Source organism: Cnephaeus nilssonii, assembly GCF_951640355.1.
Source record: "Cnephaeus nilssonii genome assembly, chromosome: X".
Lineage (NCBI taxonomy): Eukaryota > Metazoa > Chordata > Mammalia > Chiroptera > Vespertilionidae > Cnephaeus > Cnephaeus nilssonii.
The window spans coordinates 4,905,306-4,924,973 of record NC_137071.1 but is presented as its reverse complement, the minus strand read 5'-3'; the positions used below and the strand labels follow the sequence as shown (position 1 = coordinate 4,924,973).

General features: G+C 36.8%; 1 protein-coding gene across 1 annotated transcript in view; it reads left to right on the top strand.

The window, feature by feature from the left end:
- Positions 1 to 921: 921 nt before the first annotated feature.
- Positions 922 to 19,668, top strand: part of ACE2 (angiotensin converting enzyme 2) — a 39,801-nt gene continuing 21,054 nt past the window's right edge. The window contains exons 1-8 of the mRNA XM_079765237.1: positions 922 to 1,073; positions 1,723 to 2,011; positions 8,740 to 8,898; positions 12,213 to 12,303; positions 12,732 to 12,875; positions 14,459 to 14,571; positions 16,481 to 16,586; positions 18,818 to 18,915. Coding sequence (XP_079621363.1) covers positions 1,826 to 2,011; positions 8,740 to 8,898; positions 12,213 to 12,303; positions 12,732 to 12,875; positions 14,459 to 14,571; positions 16,481 to 16,586; positions 18,818 to 18,915 — 897 coding nt within the window. The 5' untranslated portion in view covers positions 922 to 1,073; positions 1,723 to 1,825. The remainder of the gene's footprint in view (positions 1,074 to 1,722; positions 2,012 to 8,739; positions 8,899 to 12,212; positions 12,304 to 12,731; positions 12,876 to 14,458; positions 14,572 to 16,480; positions 16,587 to 18,817; positions 18,916 to 19,668) is intronic.

Here is a 19,668-nt window from a genome sequence, read left to right as displayed (position 1 = left end):
TGGAGTTGAACTACTCCCATTTTTTTCCTGAACCCGAGCTTCATTCAGGAAGTGACCTCAGTAGAGTTTTGTTTCAGCTTTTATTAAGGTAAGATTGTAGCTCTTTGTTCAGAGCCTTATGCTACGTTCCCTCTTTTCTTGACTGGTTATTCTCCTAATGCCTGTGAGAAGAGTGGGTCTCAGCTCCTCAAACGTGGGAGGAGCCTTACTGAAATTTCACTGATTTCCCCCCCATGTTACTTTCTTTAAAATTTGTTATTGTAATTACTTAAATTTATCAACTACTTAACTTCTTAAAAGAATCATGTATGATGAGTCACAACAATGGCAGTAAGAATCTACCTCTTTTTGATGTGGCGGGACCAAAATCCATGATTTTCACAGACAGACAGCATCAGCACTGTCCCTCTGTTGGTCTTGATCCACACCCCATCACTGCTCTTTGACGGACTGCAACTTAAAGGCCTGCACTCTAGAATCAAGCTGCTTGCATTTGTGTCCAGGCTCTATCACTTACCAAGGGAGTGAAGTTTGACAATTGGTTTAACTTCTCTGGGGCTCAGTTTCATAATCTGTATAATGGTGATAAAATATTTCCCTCTAGATCGTTTGTAATGCTTAAATGACATACTATAATGGAAAACACTTGCTTATAATTATTTTTCCTATTCCACAGTAGTATGTACAGCTTTGGAGTAAGGGGAAGAGGTGAAAACTTTTTTACAGGCTTAATTACTGTAATTTCACCTGGACCTGGAAGACTTGTTTTTCTAGGTGAAGAAATGTTTCCCCTGTGTGAAGGTTTCATAATCACAGTCACCCAGACCCACGAGCCTTGCCATTTAAAGAGGCTCCTCTCTTTTATCTGTGGCATGAATACCTACACCTTCTGAATGAGGACACTGATTCAGCTCCTGAAGATTCGCCAGGATAACCACTGAAGTTTCTTTGAACTCTATATTGCCATGATCCTATGGCTAAAGATAACCAGAGCTTGACATGGACACTCCTTGAATTTCATACCTTGCAGAGGCATTCTCATTTCCTTGTGACCTTGCCTGGGGTTTGAACAGGTAAGTGAAAGGGAAGGAGGCACACAATGAAGTCAGCCATAGAGCCAGAGTTCACCATAGTAATCTCAGAAATAGAAACTGAACCTTTTTAAGTTTTTCCAAGCTAGATCAGGAGAGTTAACCTGTGGAGTGGAGGGTTGTCTTATTATTTAAAAAAAATAATTGTGTGAAATTTAAAATGTATCAGAAAGAAATGAATTTCATAAATACAAGGGCTAAGTCATTTATTTAGGAAGAGAAAATGTTACCCAAGTAGATAGTTTCTGTGAATATGAGCTTGAAATAAAAAGAAAGTAGGGATAACTCACTGTTCATGGAATTGTCTGAAAAACAGATAAGTAACAACATTGCTTACATGATCCTTAATTCGAGCCTTCTTTGGTCACTGTAAAATTATAACACCTTCAGTGTATTTTTAACAGCTTTTTAGGAACTTATTAACCACATGTACAAGTTTTGATTTGGCCATAAAAGCTAGGAAAGCTATGATTCTCTGGGATTAATGAATAACATTTGTTTATTTGATTTACTTTAAAAATCATTTTAAAATATGCGTACATATCTGTCCTCTCCAGGATGAACTTTCTATTGGTTCATCAGATTGTTTACTGTTTCTTCTTCCTTTTTTTTTTCTGTCTTCCCTGCTCAGTGCCCAACCCAAGTTCAAAGGCTGATGAGAGAGAAAAACTCATGAGGAGGTTTTACTCTAGGGAAAGTTGTTCAGTGGATGGGATCTTGGCGCACAGGGAAAGATGTCAGGCTCTTCCTGGCTCTTTCTCAGCCTTGTTGCTGTGACTGCTGCTCAATCCACGACTGAGGAAAAGGCCACGACATTTTTGGAGAATTTTAACTCTAAAGCTGAAAACCTGTCTCATGAAAGTGCGCTTGCTTCTTGGAATTATAACACCGATATTACCGACGAGAATGCCCAAAAAATGGTGAGTGTGCATGGCTTCATATGAGTATTTATTGCTTCTTACAGGTTAGATTACTGCCCATACAACTGAAAAGGAAAATCAAAGAAATACCCTGAGCTGGGAAGTTGGATATTTGCCTCAGTATTTCTGATTCCGAAGTCCCAGATAACTAAACTTAATTGAACTTGGGCGTTCATTTTGGAAAATTGTTACAAAATAGTTCACTGGTCTCAGTTCAGATTCCTGGAAAACAGTGAACATGCCTCATAAGGTTGCCACCATAATTGTCATCATTGTCAGGGTTTCAAAGCATTTCATGGAAATGCCATAAGTTAGTGATGTGAACAGGAATATCTAAAGACTCTCTAAAATAATATGTTAACTGAAAAATGCACCTGGAGGCTTGGTGAAAGAGCTAGATAGTGATTATCTAACAATTGGTTGGGTGAGGCTGGACTTAGGAATTTCTTTCTTCGCTGTCACAGAGCTCTCTCCGAAGGACTTGCAAAAGTCACAGAATCCACCCATAGCCCTCCAAGAAAAAATACAATTAAAACAGTTCTGACAAATCTCAGAATGTTCTGGGAAGCAAGATATTTTGTTAGACGAATATACGGGTTTAAGGGTTCTTCTCTTAACAGATCTCAAAGAAGTATCCTTCCACATTTAGTGCTGGATATTGAGCAACATTATTTAAGAAATAATTTTTGTGGCACTTGTATGGCAATGCATTCCTTCAGAAATGTAGTGCAGAAATTTATTTTTTCAAATGATTAGTAAGTTTGCATGCTTAAATTAAATAACTGTCATTCACTGGACAGAATAACTCTGACACCTACTATTTTATTTGAAATCTGTAAACAGAGGTTTTTTTTTTCTTCTTTTTCTAAAGCTCAAAGAAATCCAGGAGATTTTGACAGCCCAGTGTTGTCAGAGAAGATCATGTTTTTCTTGTCTCATGTTTTTGTCATACCTCTTTTTCATCTCTTCATTGTGGTCCTTTTCTTATTTTTTATTTGATCTCTGTTGGAGGTGCTTGTAGTGTATTGTGTATTTGTTTTCATGTTCAGCTGAATGGTCCTGTAGGTGGTGATGAAGGTGTACCAGCATCATGCCTAAGAGCTCTAGAACCAGACTGGCAAACTCCAGATCCTGGCTCCACCACTTTCTAGCTGAGTGAACTTGAACTAGTTAATTAACCTCTCTGCACCTTAGGTTTGTTGTCTGTAAAAAATAACATAACTTTCATGTTTGCCTAATAAGGTCATTGTGAAGACTGAATTAGTACACGAAACCACCAGAATAGGACTTGATGCTTGTGAGCATGAAAAAATAATAAGATACCATTGTCGTGAATGTGAGAGGGAGTTATAATTGCTGAAGAGACTTGTAACACTTCTGTTGAATGCCCAGAGGCTGAGAAGGCCTGTTATAGAGGGATATGTAGTGATGTTTACTGAAATCATCTCTGGATCACTAAGTGCTATTACTTTTGAATTGCACCTATTGATCAGAGCAAAGGCCAGAAATGAAAGAACATAAACATGAAGTGTGGCCAAACTGCAGAAAGTTTGGGCCTCTTAAAGGAGAGTGAAAATATTTGAATGCAAGAAGCAAGCAGGGGCTCAATTTCTCCTTCCTCAAGCAGTGGTGAAGGGTGCACTTAGGTGCACCTGTGTGAGTTTACCTGGGGAGAGGAGCAATAGGCAGGGAGGGAAATGACCCTTTCTTCTATTCTCTTATCACATATATATTGATATGCCCTAATGAAGCAGGCACTACAGCAGGTGCTATGAGAGGTACCAAGATGAGCAGGATGCTTAGAAATGCTGCTGGTGGCCATTTTAGAAATGAAGAATTTTCCCCCAAAGAGAACAGCTGGAATGATTTAAGGAGATCAGAAAGAATTAGGAGGGAAAGCAGAATTAGCTATACAAAGCCTGACTCACAAAGAAAAAACAAATAGTCTGAGGAGAAACAAAAAAGAATAGCATGTTCACAATTGTATTGGCCAAATCTCTTCATGCTAGAAACATGGTACTTTTGAAAACTCAAAAGAGATAAATTTATAACAAATAGAAGGAGGTGCTATTTACACCACAGGTGGTAAAACTGGTAAGACTTGTAAAACTAGGCCATTCATTTTTTTTCAACCCCCCACCCCCACCCCGCCACCTCCCTCCCCTTCGGCAAACATCAGCTTGCTCTCTGTATCTATGGGTCTGTTTTTATTTTGTTTTGTTTAGATTTGACATATAAGTAAATTCATACAGTGTTTGTCTTAATCTGTCTGACTTATTTCACTTATTATTCTCTAAGTCCATCCATATTATTGAGAATGGCAAGATTTCTTTCTTTTTTTTTCTTTCTTTTTTTTTTTTTTTGCTGAGTAATATGAAAACTAGGCTATTCTTTAATCTAGAAAAGCGAGACACTGAAAACTATAAATAGGTTCTTGAAGTATTTAAGCAAATGTAAAGATTGTAGATCCACTCTGGGTAAGGAAGTATGGTCAAGTACATTGAGGGACCCAGTTCTTTACCCTTTCCTATATCAATGCTCAAGGGTAGGTCACTCTGCAGTGCCATTCCACTGAAAGTAATGTAAATGTGCTCATCATGTCACTTAATTAGATCAATGGGATGTTAGCAGACGTGATGCAAGTGGAGGCTTCGAATGGACTTGAACGATGGGGCTTGTCTTTTGCTCCTTTGCTTTTGCTATGAAAACATGCCTGGGCTAGCCAGCTAAAGAATGAGAGACACATGAAATAGTTGTCCCAGCAGAGACCAACCCCCCAAAGTGGTAAGCTAATCAAGTTAATATCAGCAGAGCTGCCTGGCAACCTCTGTGATCCCAGGCACATAAGGATTTATTTTTGCAGAGAGGGAAGGTCTCCCGGACAGTTTTATTTCTGGAAGAGAGCAAAAGGATCCTATTGTGACAGAGACATCCTGGTTCATTGTTCCAGTGATTGTCAGTAACTACTAAAGCTGCCCCATGCAGCTGAAGTAGGTGTTGAAGAATGCCCTCTTGGAGCCTCAAAGGTCTCAAAGAACCCTTAATAAATATTTCTTGGGGAGTTGTAAGAAACTGTAAAGGGAGAGCAGGATGCCCAATAGTTAGCCTTTGGATACTCTCTGGGGCTTCTTCAGCCCTTTGTTTCTGGGGTCCCCTAGAGTTCTCTGGCATTTCTGATTCCTAAACCTTGATTCCTCTGCCTTTAGGGCTGGAGTCACAGTGAACTTAGACCAGGGGAATTTTAAACTGCTATTATGTGCCCAAGAGAAGAATGTCCACTTCATATCTAGCTCCAATGAGTCTGTCCCACACTCCCCGACACACACAAATACCTACACACAGGTACAGGTTGGGAAAAGCTCATTGTGCTGGAAATACAATGGAATTCAGGAAATCTGATGCTCTCATGACTCTTCTGAGATGGCTGTTGATAACCTTGGTCACTTACTTCTTTATCTCTTGAAATGGAAGGGTGTAGATGTGAAAGATAATTCAGTAGATAACAATTTTTGAATGGATAAATTCCTCCTGTAGACAATTAACATTGGTGAAGTGTATTAGAGGCCTTGCTCTTACTGGTTTCCTTTTGTCATGAAAACTTGATAATGTCCCAGTTCAGTCATGTAATTTTGGTGAAATTAAGATTGAGCAACTCAACATGATATGGTTAAATATACCCAAATTTAGCACAATTATTCATTGATATAAGCACTCTGACTGGATGCCAGGCAACCACCAGCTACACCTAGGGAGGGTGGTCTGGTGGTGAGTGACTGCCGCTGCCTCTTAGTATGCACCAGGTACCTGGGTAAAAGAGCATTACATTAATTTGGCTAAATCCTTTGGTTTAGAGCAGTTCCATGGGGATTTCAGATCTCGTTATAGGACTTAGAGAATAAGGTGATTTTTTTATTTGCTTTTAATATTGCAGGCTGTAACAACAACTTTATTGTGATTTAACTTATGCAGCATAAAATTCACAAATTTAAAGCATACAATTCAATGCTTTTTAGTATATTTACAGAATTGCACGATCATTACCATCTCTAATTTTAGAACATTTTAGCCACTCCAGAAAGAAACCACTTGCCCAGTAGCACTCTTTCTTCCACCCCCAGCCCTAAGCAACCACTAATCTACTTTCTGTTTTTGCAGATTTGCCTACTCTGAACACTTCCTATCAATACACTCATACAATAGGTGGTCTTTGTGACTGTTTTTTTTTTTTTTACTTTGCATGTTGTAGCATATAATATTACTTTATTCATTTTATTGCCAAATAGTATTCCATTATATGTATTTTTATTTACATTTTATCATAACATTTTTGAAACACGTGAAAGAAGAAAGACTAGTATATTCAATCTCCTAATAATCATCACCTAGCTTCACCAATTATCAATCAACACTTTGGCCAATCTTGTTTTATTTTTCTCCCTGATCTACACTTATTGAATTATTTGAAGGAAATCCAAAACATCATATAGTTTTATGTGTAAGTATTTGAACTTGTGACTCTCAAAGTAAGAATTTTTACAACAACCTTAATAATACTACCATGCCAAAAACTTAACAATGATTCCTCAGTATCATCATATAGTTTGTCAATAGTCAAATGTTCCCTACTGTCTCCTTTAAAATTTTTTTTCAGCTAGTTTATTTGAATCAGAATCCACCAAGGTTATTTCCTTTCAGTAGTTTTGATGGATGTACTTCAAGCCTTTTTTAATCTATAGAGTCCCTCTCTCATTTTCTTTTCAATTTATTTGTGGAGAAATTAAATTGTTGGTCCTATAGAAACTTACACTTTCTGGATTTTCTGATTGTGCACTCTTAGTGTTGCTTTACATGCTCTTTTGTTCCCTGTATTTCCTGTACATGTATAGATCAAAGTCAAAGATCAGAACACTTTTTCTGTAACAGCCTAGATAGTAAATATTTCAGGCTTTGTGGGCTCTCCCACCTTTATCCTACTCTGCCATTGTAGTGTGAAAGCAGCCATAGCCAATATATAAATGGGTGTGAATATGTGACAATAAACTTTTATTTACAAAATAGATGGTGGTCAGAGTCCTCATGTAGATACCTGATCAGACTCAGGTTTCACCTGTGTTATTTAATAAGTGTAGAAGTTGAATTTACACTACTAGCATAGTGCAGGAAATTGTGAGTTGTTTTCAAAGTTGATTGAGAATAAAATTATTCCTATCATTTAGTATCAAAATTTTACCAGAAATTTTGCTTGACAGTAAGTCATTCTGGATTGGGTGAATAAGGGTAGGGATTGAGAATTGAGTACTGGGTTGCATCAATGAGTCTGTGCTGTAGACAAAATTATTCTTTCTGTAGCTCACTCCTTCCAACTCATGCATGTTAGACAGAAGACTAGAATGTGTCTAATGCAATATAAGTCAGTGGTTAGAGAGCATTAGCTTTGGAGGTAAATATATCTGGGTTGGCATCCTGGTTCTTCCAATTACTAGTCGTGTGACCTAGGTAAAGTTATTTATCCACTCTGTGCCTCATTTTCCTCATTTGTGAAATGGAGATAATTATAACTACCTCACAATATTGTTTGTGACTGAAACTGCTTGACTTACTCATAGTTTATATATATTATCATATTCTCTTATGTCTCATTAATGAAAAATTCATGATGCATATCTTATCCGTCAGACAAAACTCCGAGCAATGTAAGAACAAGGATGTTTTTCTATTAAGTACTAAAATAGCAAACTTTCCTTAATAAAGAGAGAAAAAAATATAGCAAACTTTTTTTTGAATGCATAGGATGCATTGGGCACTCTACTAAGCATTTTCTTATTTGTTCATTCTTCTTACCCTTAAAACAATCCTTTGAAGTAAGTTTTATTATTACTCTAATTTTACAGATAAGGTAACTGCAGCTCAGAGAGGCTAAGTAGTCTGCCCAAGGTCACACAGCTAGTGGGAGGTGTTTGACTCCAGGAATGGAGCTCTTTCTTACTTCCCTCATATGCTACCACTTTTATATGGTCTAGGGAAGTACAAAGTACAAAGTAACTGCTCACTTTAGTCTGATAAATGGAAATTTGTGCATCAAGGGAAGACTGCACTAGAGAAGTTTGTAGGAGTCCATTTGCCTGCTGATGTTCAAGATGGGGAGAAATGAGTTCTGGCATCATCACATGCTTGTTAATTTCTTTTGATGATAAAAAATCAACATGGCTACCAAATGGCCATATTCTGGGCAACTTTCTTTGGGGAACATAATTTAAGATCACAATATCTGGAAAGTCATGGTACTATGGAGCTTACTGCAAACCAGTGTTCATTTCTCATGGTTCCCATAGTTCTGAGAGTCTGTATTCACATTAAGTCCATGCTAAGCTCTACTAAGCTCTCCCCTTTGAACATTCACCCTTGAATCCTGATCAGCTCACACATGTCACAGTGCTAAGGCCATAAATTCCAGGGTCCTACAATGTGAATCATCTGTGAGAATTTACTTCCAGTTCTAGGGACAGGACTCTTGGGAAAACTAGGCAGTGGGCCAGAAAGAGAGAGTAACCAAGAGTGGCCTGGTCACTCTTAACCTAAGCCTCGACCTTCAGCAAAGTAGAGAACTAAAACACTTAGGAAATATTAGATGTTCCACCAGATGTTTTTTGGACCATATCTTCTATTCTATCTGTTCAAGTAGTGTCATTCTGACTTTAATTTTATATTTTATATTTTTATCATTTCAGAATGAAGCTGACAGCAAGTGGTCTGCCTTTTATGAAGAACAGTCCAAGCTTGCCCAAACTTATCCACTACAAGAAATTCAGAATCTTACAATCAAGCGTCAATTACAGGTCCTTCAGCAGAATGGGTCATCAGTGCTCACAGCAGACAAGAGCAAACGAGTATGTGAACATTCTAGCATTGATCTCAAGAGTTGAAATATTGGGGGATAGTAAACATTCATATCACCCATGGCTGCTTCCTTTATCTGCAAAGAGTGGCATGCTGACATTACAAAGAGCTCTGGGCTTAGGTGGGGTGACCACATAATTTATCATCCAAACTAGAATCTTTTTGAGAGTGAAAGAAGACATGTAATAATTATGTTAGGACACAGAGTTAAACTGGGATTGTTTTGGCACTGTAGTGTATATGGACACCCTAAACAGAGATAACTTCCTGAGGACCAGGCAGCCTGAATAATACACTTAGTCTATGTCCATGGTTCACAATTGTGGGTGATTTTTGCCTCCCAGGGACATTTAAAAATGTCTGGAGACATTTTTGGTGGTCACAATTTGGGAGAGGTGATATTGGCATCCAGTGGGTAGGGATGCTGCTAAACATTCTGCAATGCACAAGGCATCCCCAAACAACAAAGAATTATCTGGTCTAAAATGTCAATAGTGCCAAGCTTGAAAAGCCTCATATTGTAGTCTAATCCTTTCCTCTTTTCATTCTTGACTCTCCTCTGCAACCTCTTTAACAAGTGGCTAAGAACCTCAGCTCAAACTTCTTTAAGGGTAGGTGATTCACCTCTTTCCAAGACATCAGTTTCACATATGGTTTCCTCTAACTGATGGAATGATACTCACTCCATTGAGTGGTAGGGGATTTACCTACACTCTGTTCTGCCATCAAAAGCCAAATTGCTCTTTCCTATAATAGTCTTTAAATAAATGAAGGCTGCTAACATTTTTTTTTAACTAGTTGAGTCCTTTTCTCTCTAGGCTAAACATAGCACTCTGAGTTGGTTCTGGTCTGCACAGAGGTGAACAGCAATGTAACATTCTGCACCTTGTACTCTATATCTACTAAGACAATCTAGGACTATACTAGTATTAGGTCTTATTGTTTGATTTTGTGTTTGTTTTTTGACAAATTCCATGGTTGACTCATATCAATGTCACTGTCAATGAAGTCTCCAAATGTTCTGAAGGGATACCTTTTAAAATTCTATTCTTGGGTGGCTAGTTTGTGCAAATTTGAGAAAGCCTATATTCGCCCCTGTTTCATTCCATCTCTCTTGCCCGGGAGTCAAGAAACTTTTATACAAAGGTAAAGATAGCAAATATTTTAGGTTTTGTGGGCTGTATTGTCTCTGTCATAATAAGTCAACTCTGCTATTGTAGTGGGAAATCAGCCATAGCTAATGCTTAAACAAATAGGCATGGCTGTGTTCCAATAAAACTTTACAAAAACAGGAAGCAGATAGGATTTGGTCTGCAGATCATAGTTTAAGACCCTTCATCTAATCTATTGAAATATTTGGCTATTTAACATCAAAGTCTTATTTCTTAGTTGCTTTTCCTCTGGAACTCTGTGTTCTAATCTGCATCTATAAAAAGAAAAAAAATTGCATGAGAAGAAAGATGAAACCATATGGCCCATCTCTTCTTACAAGTTGATATTTGTTATTTTGCATTCTTTGGATTTACTTACTAACTAGGTGTTAATCCACATTATCTTGTCCATTCCATGCTTCTCCATCTTTCCCACAAAGATACCATGTGAAACTTTGCCCATTGATCTGGTCTATCCTAGTTGGAACCTGACATTCTATTTTTATTTATTTATTTTAATTTTTAATTAAAAAAAATTTTTTTACATATGTGTCCTTATTCCCCGATTACCCCCACCCCCACTAATGCCCCACCCCCTGTTGTCTGTGTCCATTGATTAGGCTCATATGCATGCACACAAGTCCCTTGGTTGTTCTCTCCCCCTTACTCCCACCGATCCCCACCTTCCCTGAGGTTTGACGTTCTGATCGATGTTTCTCAGTCTCTGGATCTGTTCTTGTTCATCAGTTTATGTCGTTCATTATATTTTTAAAAGATACAGATACTTCTAATGTGCAGCCAGGATTGAAAAGCATGAAATGCATGTAAGAACTTTAAGTGTTTGGGAAGAGGGGAGACTCAAAGATGCATGAATTCAATGGAAAGGAAGAAGGGAGAGGTTGAAAAAGCAGGCAAATAAAGAGACCATGAGGGTTTTTGTGCCATGGTAAAGAATTTGGGTTGATTCCTTTGGACTATGGGATCTTGTTGAAGTTTTAAGCATGGAATCTATTTTATGTCTTAGGATAGCAACTCTTGTAGCAGAATGAAAGAATAATGGAAGCGGGAAATAGGAAAAGGGGAAACAGGGTATTTCATCTGGTATTTCTTAAATCATCTGTGGGAGAGAACCAGCCCTCCCTCCCTTCCTCCCTTCCTCCCTTTCTCCTCTTCTTTTATTACCAATCTATCGCATGCCTAGATGTCATGGAAACATTAAATGGTCTTAAAAGTTTATAAACATTTATTCTCTCAGTTACTGTACTTATCACATAATGGAAACAAACCATTTGCTAACTTGCATTGATTCATGGACCATATTTTGAGTAACACTGCTTTACTCTATTATGTCTACTCCCCTTTAAACTCTAACTACAGGGTACAGTTTAAACTTTTCAGTATGACATAAAAGGTTCCTACTAATCTGGCTCCTGCTTATCTCTCCATTCCCACGTCCTTCAACCAGCACTACTATTCTAGTTTCCTTCAACATGTCATCACTCCCTGAAAAGGCCATGTCTTTCCCAACCTCCTTCCACCTTTTAGGCTATGCCCTCCATCTCTCTTTTCTGCTTGACCAATTTCTGCTTCTCTTCCAAGACATAGCTCTAATTTGCCTTCCTCTTTGAAGCCATTCCTGAATCTCCTCCTCATATTCCCACATTACTTTTTGGTGACAGTTATAGCCCATATCACTCTGTTATATAATTATTAATGCCATGGCTCCCTCATTGTCCCATGACTGTGGGGTCCTTGAGGACCAGTGACTTGTTCATGTCAGAACTGTCAGAGTGTAGAACATAGTAGATGTTCAATAAATGTGCACTCAGTGAATGCGGAATGTAACAACAATTGCACTTTGTGCATGTGAAGGTGAGAAATGTTTTTGGGATTTTAGAAGATCTGTTTATTTTAATCACTTCACATATATTTATTACAAGTTTATAAGGCTCTGTTGATAACTCATGGCGAGGAGATTTAACTGAGAGATTCCTGCCCTGCATAAAGGAAGATACTTGGAAAAGAAGTTGTGAACTGCTGTATTTGGATTCATAAAAAAAAAAAAAATCACATGGCTAAAAGGACATCTTTACATTAGCATTTTCTTTTGCATATTTCTCATTTTAACAGTGTTTATTATCTTTAATTTGCAGTTGAGCACAATTCTAACTACAATGAGTACCATCTACAGTACTGGAAAAGTTTGTAACCCAAATAATCCACAGGAGTGCTTAACACTTTCAGGTAAGCTATTAATTTTGAGCAGTGATTATGATATTCACTTTTCCCCCAAGTTTAAAAAATGAAATTGATGTTAGATAATGGCATTGTGCCTTTCACATGAATAATCCACAGGTGAGAAGATTCCAAATATGTGATTCAGCACATGGACAAACTTAGCATTTAACAAAACTACATTTGTAAAGTCTGTCATATTCAAGTAACTTGATTAAGTTAGCAGTTAAATGATGTCAGTGGTTTATTTTCTCCTCAAATATTTTAGAACTATAATAAGGATGAGGAAATTAATGAATCATGATATTTCATTTTATAACTTTATGACCTTATGTGTGCCAGCCTTACTTTTAATTCTTGAAAGTTCATGTAATTGTTTACAAATAAAAATTTTACCAATGCAAGTTTATTTCCCTTTGGGTGCTTTGCAATAACAGGCTTGGAAGACATAATGGAGAAGAGCAAAGATTATAATCAAAGGCTCTGGGTTTGGGAAGGCTGGAGGTCTGAGGTCGGCAAGCAGCTGAGGCCATTATATGAAGAGTATGTGGTCCTGAAAAATGAGATGGCAAGAGGAAACAGTAAGTTTGCTGGTCTGTAGAGGTCTTTGAGGCCATGGTTTTTTCCCCCCTCATGGATTACCAAGGCTGCCCTTTGATATAAGGTATCTCCCTAAATTAATGATCCTCTGCTGAATAATTCATGTTGTCTGTCTCAAAGAAGAAATTACTAGGGAATAAGGAAAGGTGAATTGACATTCTACAGTTAAAGAGCTCAACTACAAGGCCTCAAACAAATCGGTTGTCTGGGAAGGTCTCAGGCCCCCAAGGTTCCTGAGGTTGTCTGGAGATTAAGTAGGAATTCTATTTCCCAGAAAGAATGAGAAACAGAGACAGTCTCTTACCTAAGCTCCCATCTAGGTACAGTTCATTCTCAAAAGTCATTTGCGTGTTTACCTCAGGGTGGTGTCACAGAAAGAAAAAAATCAGATTAATTTAGGCTGGAAACTCATTACTTTCTGCAGTTGTAATCATAACTCAAATCATATGGACATAAAAATCTTAACATGGGGAGGAATTCCCATCTTTCTTAACTTACTCTCCTGCCTGGGTAATGAGCTGAAGCCATGGCATTATGAATAACTTTTTTGGGTTGAGCAAGGAAGAATTTTTTCATCTGTTGTTTCTAGATATCTTTCACTGATACATAAACTCATATTCTCAAGCTATAGGTAAACTGGAGACAGTAACTCATCACCATATCCTTCCATCCAAATATTTATTTCTCTCCTCATCTTCCTGATCATTCATTGCCAATGTGCCTGTAAAAATAAAAATCATTAATATACATTTGCAAACTTTATTAGCTAATAACCTAACACCGTGGTTGGCAAACTGCAGCTCGCGAGCTACATGTGGCTCTTTGGCCCCTTGAGTGTGGCTCTTCCACAAAATACCACGGCCTGGTCGAGTCTATTTTGAAGAAGTTTAAAAAATTTGGCTCTCAAAAGAAATTTCAATCATTGTACTGTTGATATTTGGCTCTGTTGACTAATGAGTTTGCCGATCACTGACCTAACACAAGCTCATGTTTCCTGATGATGAGATACTACATAAAATATACAGAGATATACTGTTTATACATATGATTTGCAAATAAATATAGGACCACTGTGGCAATTTCTAAGATGAGTTGGGTTGGATTTTAAAATATATGGCCCTGAACAAAATGGGAATTTAAAAATGCAGATGCAATCACATATTTAAAGCTAAAGATGTAAACTGATCTATGGAGAGAGTAGAGACCCAGGGTTAGGAAAGTAGGAGTGTGTCTCTGTGCCTTACTAGTTGTGTGCAACCTTGGACAAATGATTTAATCGTGTAAAAACAGGCTGTTAATCTGCACAGTGGGGATTATAATAATGTCAATCTTGTAGAGTGTTTGAGTTTATTAGATGAGATAATGCAGTTAAATTTCTGACACAGAGCTAGTGCTTAACAGACATGAGCTAGTGTCATTATTCATTTGCATTCCTTTCAGTTGATATCTAGAAGGGCAGTAAAAAATGTGACATATCTTTGGATTTTTTTTAGCCTCCAGGCAAGGCTAATACATATATACATTGTGCTTTTACTCTTTCTTTCCCTTGTGTTCTTCTAAACAGATTACGAGGACTATGGGGATTATTGGAGAGGAGATTATGAAACAGAGGGGGAAAATGGCTATAACTATAGCCGAAGCCAGTTGACTGAAGATGTGGACCGTATCTTTTTAGAGGTAACTAAGGGATTGTACCCAGAGACAGATGTAGGGCAGTGCACAGGAAGAAGGGAAAGTGACAAAAGGCATTTTGGCTTATTCTAACACACTGTTCAGTCATTCCCAGGCCTCATAGTTATGTAATATTAGAGCTTGAAAGTATTTTAAAGAATAACAGGACAATTTCTACAGATGATCAGTATTTCTCTACTCTCCCCCCCCCCCCACTTTCCAGCCACTAACCAGAAATTACCAACAGCAAGATTATAAGAAAGAAAGATTACAGGAAGGAGCAGTCTTTTAGATTATGAGAAGAAATGGTCTTTGTGAGCTACCTAGGGCCAGCATTGTCATTCTCAGTTAGCAGAGCCTTTCTCAGGACAATTGGTACTATTGTTTCCTTATCTTTATAGGAAAGAGATAGTCTATGAGTTGAAGTACCCCATGGACACTTCTTAATGTCTCCCTCTTCCTTCATTTTGATCTCCACATCTCCTCCTTATTTCTGTGCCTTCAAACTTCTTATGTGTAGTTACTCTGTCTATCCATAGTTGGGCAGAGCTATAAAAAAATGAAAGCAGGACAAATATCCCCGCCCCCCAAATAAAGAGAAGTGGGCAAAATATTTTAATAAGTACATCATCAAAGAAATGGCAAATAAGCAAGTAAAGCATTATTAGGAAAATTAAAACTATAATTAAAAACTACTACACACCCACGAGAATAGCTGTAATTAAAAAAGACTGACAGCCTGGCCGGCATGGCTCAGTGGTTAAGTGTCGACCTATGAACCAGGAGGTCACTGTTCAATATTCAGTCAGAGCACATGCATGGGTTGCAGGCTCCATCTCCAGTGTGGGGCATGCAGGAGGCAGCCGATCAATGATTCTCTCTCATCACTGATGTTTCTCTCTCTCTACCACTCCCTTCCTCTCTGAAATCAATAAAAAATATATTTTAAAAAAGACTGATAATACCAAGTATTGGTGAGGATATGAAGATACTGGAGCTCTCATACCCTGCTGACAGAGATGTCAAATGGTACAGTCACTTTGAAAAATAGTTTGACAACTTAAACGTTAAACATACACTTACCATATGACTAAGTTATTCCACTCTTAGGTGTCTATATGAGAGAAATGAAATGTATATCCATATAAAGACTTATACGTGAATGTTCATGGAAGCATTATTCATAATAGCCCTAAACTGGAAACAACCTAGTCATCCCACAACTGGAGAATTTTATCTATGAGATATTAAATGAAGCAGACTCTGGTGTATTCATACAATGAAATGCTAATCAGTAATAAAAAGGAATGAACTACTGATGCATGCAATAACATGGATGAACCTCAAAAACATTATGTTAAGTGAAAGAAGACAGACACAAAAGGTCACATGTTATATCAGTTCATTTATATGAAATGTCCAGAACAGGGAAAACTACAGAGACAGAAATCAGTTCAGTTACCTAGGGCTGAGGGTAGGAGTGGAATAAACTGCAAATGGGGGTAAGGAAATGTTCTAAAATTGGGTGGTGGTAATGGTTGCTCAACAATATAAATTTTCTAAAACTCATGAAACTATACACTTAAAGATGGGTAAATTTTATGGTGTGTAAATGATATTTTAATTTAAAAACAAAGGAAGTAGGTAGCATCTTAGAAATGAATATTTTTGCATCCGCTTTTATTTTGGAACCTGTATTTCTCCAGGTGTGTTTATTACTTTATGCAATGAAGTTAGTTATCATCAGCATCTGGAAAGAAGGAATACTTTCAAACTCTCCATAACATTTGAGAGGAAAAGAAATGGAACTTTAGGGACATTCTACTTGTCTAAAGAAGCTTTTATTTTTAGTGTTGAGGATTAGAAATAGGAACCAGCTTCTCTTGGTCTTAAAATTTCTTCCTGGGCTTTTCAGATTAAACCATTATATGAACATCTTCATGCTTATGTCAGGGCAAAGTTGATGGATACCTATCCTTCCCGTATCAGTCCGACTGGATGCCTCCCTGCCCATTTGCTTGGTAAGAAACTCCACAAATTCTTCGTATACTTTGCTCTATGTTATTTCCACTAATAAAGTTCTTTTATGGAGTGAGGCCCAACATAAAACTTTTGGAAAATTCTGTGAATGGAATTAATAACATCATAGAAATTATATTTTGAAAGCATTGTCTTCAATAGAAAAGTCATTTAAAAATCATTCTCTATTGATTATTTTGTACATAAACAGTTATTATGTTGGCTATAATTTAAAGGATAAAGGGGTGATTAAGACAACTAGAGAAGGAACGCCAAGTTCAAATGAGAGTGTGAATGGGGAAAATAAGTCTTATTATTCAAGTTGGTTGGCTAAGCTCTTGAGGTGAATTTGGGATCTTAGTATCATATTGTCAGAAGAATGAAGCTTGGTAGGCTGGAGGTAGTCAGCCATGAGAGAAAGGCTCCTAGAATTAAGGTATAGCCTGAGTTAAAGCTTCATAAGTTCATTCTTAATTGTAGCAATTACTTTTGCTGGAAAGTACTTGGTTTGGAATCATATGAGTATGTATGAAGTCTTTATCATGAAGGAAGATGCCTAGCTTAGGAGAAAAATCAATCTTCCAAAAACCTTGGATCCTGCCACAGAGCCTTTGTAGACCATGCAATACCTAGGGCCCTTTATTGAACCTGCTAATTCCCCTCCAGAGAGTGACTATCCTCCACTTCCCTCTCCATCACCCCAGAAGCTGAAAAATTCATGTCATGTATGCATAGTATTACTACTACAGTCAAGCTAAATTACTGGCAGCCAATTCTCTAAGACCAAGCCTTATTCAGCAGAAGATAATATGGACAAAGGACTTGTGGAGACTTTTTACTCTAAAGCAATATGTATAAATACTCTCTACAATGTCTTTGCCAGGCATTCTTCAGTAATTCAGTTTCTGCTTAAACCTACCTGGTGTGATGTAGCTTTTTCTTTCTTCCAAGGCAGACTATTCCATTGCTTCATGGCACTAATTATAAGAAATTTCTACTTTGTGTGGAACTGAATTAACACCCCCTATTGCCTTACATTCATTACACCTAATTCCATGTTATGAGGTTACCAAGGGTATATCCATTCTTCTTTTACAAAATGGCCTTTAAGATATTTGCAAATAACCATCATAGAAGACATAACATAGTATCTGGCACAAGAATATGTACTCAATATACTTTTGTGAGCATTATTGTTATCATCATGCATACACTATTTTCATATTTTAAGTTAAATGCCCTACACAGAATTTTTAAACCATTCTTTTAAAATATCACTTTTCTAATTGTTCTTCTTTGGATAAGCCATCCTTTGTTGATGTCACTCTTCAAATATCATGCTCAAAAACGAACAGTTATTTTAATGAGGTTTAACCAACATAGAGTAAAAGTGGAACTGTGGCTTCCTTTGTTCTAGATACTTTGATTCTATTATTTATGTTATGGTCACATTTGGGTTTTGGAAGCGGTGTCATACTGTTTGTTGGGTCCCTTTTGGCCTGTGTTTCAGCCTTATGTCACATATCACATATTTCCATAGTGAATAGATATATCTTTCTTTAAAACATGACTTCATTGGATCATTCTTTGTATAGTTAAGCTGCCCCATCTTTTAATGTCAGGATTCTGGTCCTGCTATTAGATTGACTTTTTCTACATCCATCTTCCCTTTTAGGGCCTGGCCTTGAAATTCATTTTAACATTTGAGGTGTTTGAAAAATTACCCAGTTAAGTGTATTACTATATTATAGGAATAAAAGTGAAACATAATCACTAATTACTAGAGGTCGCTGAGTGATGATCCTATATGATCTCTCTTGAATCCAAAATTAGGGATTACTAATAGTTTAATTTGTAGTATTTTTGCCCCTTGAGTGGTGAATTCAATAAATATGCTTCTAATCTATATTAGCTATGATGTTCCACATATTTAATAAATTGTGCTTTTTAAACCTTAAGTGGGAGAAACTGGGATGATTTCCTAACAAGTTTTGCCTAACTACAAAATCTTCTGCCATTTTAACCTTTTAGAGGAGATAGAAAAAGATGGGAGTTTTGAAACTAAAATAAAAGAAGAGAAAAAGAGATAGTGAAAAGGAAGCACATAAATTAGATTAAATGTAGAATACTATGTGGCCTGTTTATCAATATGACCTCATGCACTATGTAAATATCAGTTCTATACTTCTGCTGTCCTTTTTGTGTATTAACAAAATCTTTTTTTTTAAAATAGGTGATATGTGGGGTAGATTTTGGACAAATCTGTACAATCTGACAGTCCCCTTTGAACAGAAACCAAACATAGATGTTACTGATGCAATGAAGGAACAGGTAGGAAGAAGAGGCCTTGAAAATAAAATCTAAATCCTTAACTTCATTTCTTTTTAGGCTATCTTTCTATTCTAGCTAACAGATGTTAATTGTTATATGAAACTATATAAATAAAAAAATTTCAAGCTAATTAAATGTATTCCTTATGTAGCTATCTCTTCATGGAAAAGTGGTTTACAATTTCAATGACATCAAGTAACTTGAATAACAGGTAGCGTATTGATCTTACTGAGAGATATTAAAAATGAAGAGGACCTAAGTTTTCCATTAAACAGTGAAATGTGGAATTATCAACTGGCTTGCCACACTCTTTCCAAAGTTAGTCATTACTAAGCAATCAGTCAGTAATCTCTATGAATAATGAAAAAAGGACATCATTAGATAATTTTTGCATATTTAAAATTTATTATTAAAATATTATAAGTCTTTAAAATAATTTTTAAATTACCTTTCTATTGCCATTTTGGTATAATTGTTTAAATTCTTTGTGTTCCCTTATATTGATGACATTATATTATTAAATTCAAATATTAGTCTACATTTCTGGGTAGAATTCATAGTCATACTTCTATTGGCTGTGTAAAATTTCTTCAGATAGTTGCACCATAATTTACATTTTAGGTATTGCTGGACTTTTTTGCTTATTAATAATTTTAAATCTGTAAGCAATGAACATTTTCACATACATAACATACTCCCCATACTCCTGGGAAAAGTCCACAGCTGAAAAAAAACATGAGGCTGTAAGGGTCT